The sequence below is a fragment of the Salvia hispanica genome, chromosome 1, assembly GCF_029641045.1.
Source record: "Salvia hispanica isolate PSC_SH4W2 chromosome 1, Shi_PSC_v1, whole genome shotgun sequence".
NCBI classification, from domain to species: domain Eukaryota; kingdom Viridiplantae; phylum Streptophyta; class Magnoliopsida; order Lamiales; family Lamiaceae; genus Salvia; species Salvia hispanica.
Genome location: NC_142692.1, coordinates 12,596,989 through 12,606,761, shown reverse-complemented (window position 1 = coordinate 12,606,761; position 9,773 = coordinate 12,596,989). Strand labels below are relative to the sequence as shown.

At 35.5% G+C, this 9,773-nt stretch overlaps 1 protein-coding gene across 1 annotated transcript; it reads left to right on the top strand.

Annotated features, from left to right (window-relative positions):
* The first annotated feature begins 828 nt into the window (after window positions 1-828).
* On the top strand, window positions 829-5,002 carry LOC148933265 (protein FAR1-RELATED SEQUENCE 5-like). Its single transcript, XM_089059799.1, has 5 exons — window positions 829-1,532; window positions 3,556-3,672; window positions 3,752-3,989; window positions 4,110-4,556; window positions 4,769-5,002. Exons 1-5 carry the CDS (start codon window positions 829-831, stop codon window positions 5,000-5,002), a joined length of 1,740 nt encoding a protein of 579 aa, XP_088915925.1.
* The last annotated feature ends 4,771 nt before the right edge of the window (window positions 5,003-9,773 follow it).

Genomic DNA, 9,773 nt, shown 5'->3' with positions numbered 1-9,773 from the left:
ACCGAACTAGAGAACAAATCTTGTCCACCCATTTTATAATCTTATGGTCATTATTAATTCTCTCAAATATTAGTAAAAAATATTATGCAAGTAACGTGTGGGGGGCTTATTTTGTAATTGTAACTTTGACAGTTATTTTATTTTACTTGATTTCAGACAAGTTAATATGGAAATGATTTGCACATGATTCTAATGCACTCTTCATTTGCAATTCAATCTGCAAAAATATTCAGACACATTAATATGGCAATGATATTCACACGATTCTAATCTACTCTTCAGCCATTGAATCTGCCAATATACCAGTTGCACTCTATATATCCAGTTGCACAGTTCAATCTCTCTGTATCAAATAAATCTCCAATTCCATTCATTTGCAATCTTCAGCTATCGTCTCTCTACTTCTTCGTGTTATTTGGTTGTATGGATTGTTCAAACAGCTTTACGCCTGGAACGGCCTTTACCAGTACATCAATGGACGACTCGAGCAACCCTTTTCACTCAACTGAATTTTCTCCCGAAGCAGCAAACATACGTGGAACTACTTCTACAGAAAATATTGACGACAATCATGGGTCAATATTCGACGAGTTATAATCTCCGGTTGGCGGCTCACTTTTTGATTCTGACTCCGAATCATCCGAGGATGAAGAATTAGAGCCAGGTAGTTGGAATATTTCTCCTTTTTATCGCAGTGAATATTTCTTGCATAGAATATCTTGATGTATTATTTTGATCGTAGGTATGAAATATATTTCAAACTGGATGAAATAAATTGCATACTTTTTTTTTATCTCAGTGTCATACATCCCTGAATGTCCTTCCCAAATGAAGCCACACATTGGCCAGGTTTTTCATACCTTGGATGATGCTACTGTCTTCTACAATAAATATGCACAGAACGTAGGGTTTGACACCTGTAAACATGGATCTAAAAGGGTTGGAGATCTGGTTACATGGCTATACGTTGTGTGTAGTAGAGAAGGTGAGAAGCGAGTGAACCATAAACAGCCCGAGGCTAAACGTAGACATTCCTCTAGAAAGTGTCTTTGTAAGGCTAAAGTTGCTTTTAAGTTTTGTAAGGGTATTGGTTATGTTGTTAAACGGTTTGAAGAGAGACATAATCACGATATGGTTCAATTACGTCATAAGCGATTTATGAGGCTCAATCGCAATATCGACCTAGTTCATCAGAAATTCATAGCAGATTGCGCAAGTGCAAATATCGGTCCCACGCTGACTTTTAGTCTGCTTAGCGAGGTCTTAGGTGGTTTGGATTACGTCGGATGCACCATTGTCGAGGTTCGCAACTATAGGTGTGATCTAAGAGCATATGTGGATGGTGCTGATGTGCAAATGGTATTGAATGATATGAAGCGGAAGAAGGAGATATGTTCGTCGTTCTCCTACGACTTTGAGGTAAACTCTAAGGGCAGGCTTACACGTTTGTTCTGGTGTGATCCTATTGCCAAGCACAATTACCATTTGCATGGTGACATTGTGTCTTTCGACACAACCTACTCAACAAATAGGTACTACCAATAAGTAGTCACTTTTTAGATTGCTCCATCTTTTTGCTTATTTATGTCAATATGCATTAAACATCGTGTCGTTCTTATTGTTTGTGTTTTTGTTAAATGATGAATTGTTTATGTCACACCCAACCCCTCTAACGTATGTATTTATGATAAACAAATACAAATTAAAATAAAGAAATCACATATTAATCATTTCACCACCTAAATGCTATAATTACAAAATCCATCTTTTATTAGACTTATTTACAAATATTTCAAATCTGCACATATAAATAAACATCAAATATCATAAACAATTTCAGATCCATATGCATATGCCTCTCTACTCAATTTATTATTCTGTGACAAATCAAGCCTGATATCTGCCTGGGATTCCATTGTATATGACCCGAAGGTCCTATTGCCATTGTATACATATATATGACCAGAAGGTCCATTGCCATTGTATATATGACCCGTAGGTCCCATTGCCATTGTATACATATATATGACCAGAAGGTCCATTGCCATTGTATATATGACCCGTAGATCCATTGTCATTGTATATATGACCCGTAGGTCCCATTGCCATTGTATACATATATATGACCAGAAGGTCCATTGCCATTGTATATATGACCCGTAGGTCCATTGCCATTGATATCAGACCCAGGGCAAGACTGTCACAGATCATCTTTAATCTAATGATTCAAATAATTCCAAAACCATGTGCAAACATATTTCTATTATATAATTTATTTACAATATATAAAATATATCCATAGCACCAATCACATATCTATACCATATTCCACCATCTATTATATCAAATAACACATAATTATAATAGAGTTTCATCATATAATTAAATTATTCACATTATTTAACACTTAGCAAAGAAACACATAAAACATGTAAAATTAAAAGTGTGATTTATACACACCTGAGTTAATATAATAAGTCTACTCTGATTCTTTATTTCACCTTTTGATTTACACCCTTGATCTATCTCTCCTGGACCTGCTCTCTCTGGCTTTCTTCTTCCTTTTTCTATAAGTCGACGTGTTTCTCAGCTCTATTGTTATTCCACACTCTTACAAAGCTAATCAATTCTTAAAGAATTGAGTACCATAGCATTTTATAATAACTTTAAGAACACATGATTTTCTTGAATAAATTCTCCCTCTCCTACACTAACTATTTATTGAGGCCAAAGTCGGCTAAACTGAGTATCGATTTTAATATTCTTTTTTATTATTATTAGTATAAAACTTTGCTTTATTTATATAATAGCACAGCATGCAAAATTTTATGATCACACGTGGACGTGACGTTTTATTTAATCGGAGAAGCAATTTGTATGTCTATCGTCTAGGAGCTTTATATTTAATTCTCTTACTAATTAAATGAAGTTACATATCTCGTAACATGCATGGAGACTATCGGTTGACTATAAAAATATTAATGCATTTCCAAATTACATGCTATATATATTTGCATCACCTTAATTATATTTTTATATAATACATTGATGTAATTTACAGATTTTGTATTCATCTCCATCGTAAAAATACTTTCATAAATATTCAGTCAAATGTATATAATTAATCTTTCATGTCTTATATCATTTAATATACTTAATTCAATTAATAATAAAATAAAATAAAATAACATATAGGCTACTGTATCATATACTCCCGTAATATATTTATATTACAAAGCTAATATACACCTACATAAAATATAGTATATGATTTAATTGATTTGGGTTGTTACAAGGCTACTGTATCATATACTCCCGTAATATATTTATTTTACAAAGCTAATATACACCTACATAAAATATAGTATATGATTTAATTGATTTGGGATGTTACAGTTTATATTCCAGGTGATTTAACATAATTACTGCTGTCCACTATGATATGTGTGCTGAAACATATTTAGAAGCTTTTTGCCGGTGTACCTTATTATTTTTTTAAGTAGTTTTTGTTGATGTCATTGTGAACTGATTTCATCCATATGTGATGGAATGTAGGTATTGTATGATTTTTGCACCATTCACGGGCAAAAACAATCGTGGCAGACCCGTTACATTTGGTGCTGGATTGTTATCGAAAGAGAATGCTCCTTCATTCAAATGGTTGTTCGAAAGGTTCATTAAATGCATGGGCGCTGCTCCCAAATTGATAAATTACTGATCAGGATTTGAGAATGAAGGTGGCTGTCGACAGTGTTCTAGTTGATACAAGACATCGATGGTTCATGTGGCACATCATGTTTAAGGTCGTTGAAAAATTGCCCAAGAATCAGTTCCACAATGAGGATTTGAAGAAGGACTTAAATAAATGTGTGTGGTCGGAGTTGATAGAGCCTGAAGAGTTCGAAGAAACCTGTCACAAAATTATGGAAAAATACGGTCTTACAAACAACGAGTGGTTTTCGACAATGTTTGCCAATCGAAAATTTTGGGTATGTCAATATCATAAAACTGTTTTTATTTCCTCGTAATACTATGCTATACAAATTTTCTCAAGTATGGACTATTTTGAGGTAAGGATGAATCTATTTACATATGCGATGATTAAACAGGTTCCAGCATACTTCAGGGATTTTCCAATGAGTTCATTGATTAAGACCACCTCTGTATCTGAGTCTCAGAACAGTTTCTTCAAGAGGTACACCAAGTCTACTTGTAATCTAGTCGAGTTTCTTATGAATTACAACAATGCGTTGGCTTCCCAACGCAGCAATAGCAACAGGTTTGAATATCATGACTCCAACACTACCCCAATGTTGAAAACAAATTCTGCACTTGAGAGACATGCGTCAACAATCTACAGTGACGGTGGTTTTAAGGCAATTCAGGAAGAGATTGAGGAAGCAATTGATATTTGCACCGTGGTAAAGACTTCAATAGAGGATGACACTGAAATATATGTGATCAATGACAAGTTCTCTAAGGACTGGTCCGTGTCTTATTCCGTCTCTAGCGATTCATATGCATGTGGGTGTAAAGTATTACAGAGACTTGGACTCGTATGCAGCCACATTTTTTGGTCTCACGAAACAAAAAATTGAAGTTGGTTCTCGGTCACTTACATGGAGGACGTTGGTTGAAGTCTAATTTTGTCAAGCCTGTACATTGTGGTTTTGTTGACGATATTGAAACTGCTCTCATTGTCGATGAGGCAGCCCAGGAATGAAGGGATATGCATGGTGATTATTTTGAGGTTGCACAAACTATTAAGGGAAACATTGACCAAATTCGTGCATTTAGACAAATTATTGCTGAAGGGCTCGTATTGTCTATCAGTCATAAGAGGCAAATGATTGAGAATTTTTATGGGTCTCAAGCCCCTAGCGAAATAGATGTCCATCCTCCCGAAGTTATCAAAACCAAGGGTTCAGGAAGACGGCCTCTTACACACCTTGAGCAAGCCATGAAGCTAAAGGCGAAGCCTGGTCGTAAATGTGCCGAATGAGGTGAGGTTGGTAATCATGATGCAAGAAATTGCAAAAAGATTAAGGAGAAGCAAAAAAAAAGTAGTTCCTTAAGTCTCTATGTCTTGATGTAATGACTCAATTTTTCAACTTTTTTATATTAAAATTATGTGAATCCCTTTTGACATTAGATGAATATGATTTAAGCAACGATGAATTTTTTTTTTTTTTTTTTTTTTTGCTATGTTTTCATGATTTGAGGATGAACTTATCTAACGTCACAATGAATATTTTGTCAGACATAATGTTCTCTTTATGTAATTTTGTTTCTTGATGTCTTATTTTGTCACATAAAATGTTGTGATCATCTTGCAGTAAATTTAATTCATCGGATAACCATGTTTATGCACCCCCCAGTAGAACAATTACTGGTTGTAAATTTATTGATTCATTACGTATTGTAGACGTTTATCTTATAATAATCTAAGAACTGCACTCGGCCAACATATCCATGTTTTGATTAATTTTAGCTAATAATAAAAGAGTTATTTAGCCTATTCGGTTTTTATGGTTTACGTGTATGGACTTATCTAGTGTTAGGATGAATAGTTTTTCATCTAGTATGATATTTTATTGCTATTTTGGATTATTGTGATTCTTGTCGTTGATTAATTTCTAAAGTTAATCAATTTAGTTTAATATGTTCCGAACTGTACAATATACCTTTATCAGTAAATCGTTGTTTTGAACAGTTTGTTTATCTGATGAAGTTTATTCATGCTTTTGCTGAACCAAAGTAGTTTATCCAATGAATCTATGCATAGAATTAATGAGACTAAATGAAAAGAATCTTCAACTATGGTCTAAGTGGTATAATATCGGTTCACAGATCATGCAGATAATTAAAATCCATGGAAAAATAGTGACAAATTTCATAACTACGGTTGTATCTCTACCCCAGACACTAACAAACTATTACATCACTTCTTCTTTAGGTACTCTGCTATCATATTTTCAACATCGATGTGATTGTTTTTGCTTGCCTCTACGTAGTATCTTGATGTGATCAGCTTGTTGTGGATGCATTCGTGACTGATTATTGCATTCATCAAAGCTGAACAGTATTTTGCCCTCAAACTCTGCAGTACTCCTTTGCTAGTTTTTTTTTAGCCCACAATTCCAATATTCAACGCGCTCGCCTTTATACGTTTTCATGTGCCTCATCAGAAAGACCCCACAATCTTCAGCATTAGTTGTTGTCCTCCACGGCCAGCGGTGGATCTAGGTGGGTCATACGGGGTCGGCCGACCCCACCGTATGCTCCGGAGAGTGGCCGGAAAACGCCCTCCATCAGCTGCTGACCCCACCACCTTCACGTATCTGCCCCATCCTCTATATCCAGAACCCGACGGCGCTTATGCTCAGAAAGAGTTTTTCATAAGTTTTCTGTGAAATGGGCTCCTAAACTGGGCGTTCCTCTTTTTTTATATTTTTTAATTGTTGATTAACTTAGAACCCGTTTCATTTTCGGCTTATATTCTAGTAATACAAGTTCCAATGGTAATTTAAGTTTTCTTTTGAAATTTAGCGGTAGCTTTATTTTAAGTTTCAACATTAACATAATTTCCAACATTAACTCAAGTCTTTTAAATTGAATCTTTTACAGTTTCATGTAATAAGATCATTACTAGTATTTTATTTTTTCAATTTATAGTATATTAATCAATAATTGTTAGGGCATCCACAATGGGGCGGACTATATGACGCCCTAAGCCCCGCCCTATGCACCGCCACATCAGCATTTTATCCTCCGCCTCTTCCACCTGCAATGGGGCGGACTATAGCCCGCCCTAAGCCCCGCCCTAAGCATTTTACTTATTATTTGAATATTTAAACACTACAAAAATTCATTAATCCTATTTTTTATGTTTGCAAATATATCAATTTGCAAGAATAAAAATATAAAAACACCACAAATTAAAGGCATATCATATTGTCAGTATTTATTTTTTATTTTTTATATTTTATGCTTGCAAATATGGAAATCGTCGGAATTCATTATTGAATTTAGAGAGAATTGAGATGGGGAAGAGAGTAAAGTGAAATGTGTGAAATGAAGTAAAAAAATTGGTTATATATATAGAAGAAAATATAAAAAAAAGAAAAAAAAAAAAAAAAAATGTGTCCATAGTCCGCCCTACAGTCCGTCCCCCTTGCAATGGGGCGGACTATAGGTCGGACTATGCAAAAATGTGTGCATAGTCCGCGGACGATGCATAGTCCGCGGACTAAGGAATGGGCATAGTCCGCGGGTTGCTGCAATGGAGGACTAAGGGCGGACGATGCATCGTCCGCCTCATTGTGGATGCTCTTATATTCTCTATTTTTTCTCTTATTAACATTTTTTATTGAATTCATTATTTTACTTATCTTAACCTTAATGAGACTAATTAAAAGTGTTATAGTTACCAAGGATAAATGGTTGGATATATCATGATTTTTATACTTTTAAAAAATATATCCAAATTATTGTAAATAATGTTTAATGAAACAATTTTTAGTTGTTTGCAGAATGTGTATATTTATTGATGTCAACTATCTTGCAAAAAATGGAGTATACATAATCGATATTAGGGCTGGGGATTCGGTCGGTTCGGTTAGAACCGAACCGATTAGTCGGTTAACCGACTCTCATTTTTTCCGAAATCCAGAACCGGAACCGAACCTTTTGTCGGTTTGGTTCTTTGAGGAACCGATCGGTTCGGTCTTCGGTTCCACTGAAGGAACCGAACTAAGTGCAATATATTTTCTGTAAAAAAAAAAATAATGAGCCTGCTCTTGGTAGGAGTCGATCCTGGGTGACATTGATGGAGAAGAAGAGTTCCAACAGAGCTCACCACCTGCGCTACGAGCTATTTTTGTTAAATGCAGGTAAAAATATAAATAAATAATGTATTTCGTGTAATTAAAAAGAAAAACTTTGTTAATTAATATTGGAACCTACAGTACTCGACAATTAAACTTCATAAATTTAAAACAACAATATCACAAACAACAACATCAATATGAACCAAAAAACATCAAACATAAATATGCAAATAGCTAAACAAGAAATAAGTCAATAATCAAAAGGACAAAAACAATGATTCCATTCCATCATTAAAAACCAAAAATCCAACAAAGTCTAAAACCAATGTAAAAACCAAAAATCCAACAAAGTCAACAAAACTAAAGTCTCAAACCAATGCAAACCATCATCATTCATCAAAATGATCAAAGATTCAAACTCCAAATATTCAAAAATCACAATCATCATTCGTCAACATTCACACTTCAATTCCGGCAGATGAAGGCGTCTCATTGGTTGACACTATGCCAAGATTTTGTAGTTCCTTCACCACTGCGAGTGTCACAAAATTGAGATACGAATAAGTATTCAAAAAATGAAGAACTAATAGAAATACAAAATTACTAATAATATTAAAAACTCACAATCATCGTAATGCTTATCGATAGCTGTTTCTGGGTCTCCTTCTTCATCTTTGATAAAACAGTTGCTGGACCTCAACCAATCTTCGGCGCATAACAAAGCCTCTACCACCCTCGGAGTCAAAGAGCTTCTAAATGGCGAAAGAAAACGACCTCCCATGCTAAATGCCGCTTCAGAGGCAACACTAGATATAGGAATAGCTAGGATATCTCTTGCCATCTCCGACATAATAGGAAAGGCCGCTGTGTATTTCTTCCACCACTCAAGGATGTCAAAATTGTCAACTTCATCCTCAGTCATCACATATAGACTGTCTGAGAGGTATCGAGTGAGCTCCATCTGGTCAGACATATTTGCAACATTGTTGTTAATAACTCCGAGAGAATATTTTTTTCCTTTGCCAAGAAAGCGCAGATTCGCTGATCTATTTGTTACTGGGGCATTTTGTGTTGTTTTTCGTGGTTGTGTTTGACCCAATATTGGAGCCATTTCTGCCTTGTACGCCTCATATAAATCATAGATCTGCTTATTCAACTCCTCCAGCAATTCATTTGCTCGTGTGCTACCATACACCAACTTTAAACAATGTTCTACATGCTTCATCTTTTGCCTGGGATCTAACATGACAGCAATGTAAAGGATTTTGTTCATCTTCGGATTTAGCTCAGTTTCCTCTAGCCAATACTTACCAATCTTCAATCTCATCCTCATGGCCATGTTTCTAAGACCATCGTCTTCATCCTCTTCCAAGTCTGTTATGAGACTAATCATGTCACACAGCTCCATGAGAACTTGATGCGATGTGACATAGTGGGAGCCGGAGACTAGACGAGTAAGATTGTAGAACTGTTCGAGAAAACCACACATCCTCTTCACTTCAATCCAATCGAGTTCAGTATGAACACCAATTGACATTTTTTTGTGCTTCCTTTCCTTCAAGTCACTAGCAAAATCAGGATTCAAGGTTTGAAACAACCTCATAGCCGGCTCATATGGCAACGTCGCCTCAAGCATCAAGTAGGTTGAGTTCCACCTGGTAGGCACATCCATGCACAAGAACTTTGAGGTATCAACATTAGCTATCTTGGCTATCTCCTTGAAGTAGCGAGATCTACTTGGTGAAGCCTTTATCCATTTCACAGCTTCTCTAACTTGTATCACAGACATGCTTATATCTTCCAATCCTTCATCAACTACCAAATTGATTATATGGGCAACGCATCGCTGATGAAGGTATTGACCATTGGCAGCAAGGATGTTTCTTGCATTGAGCTTGGAGTGCACGCGTTTCATTGCTAAATCATTGGCTGCAGCGTTGTCTA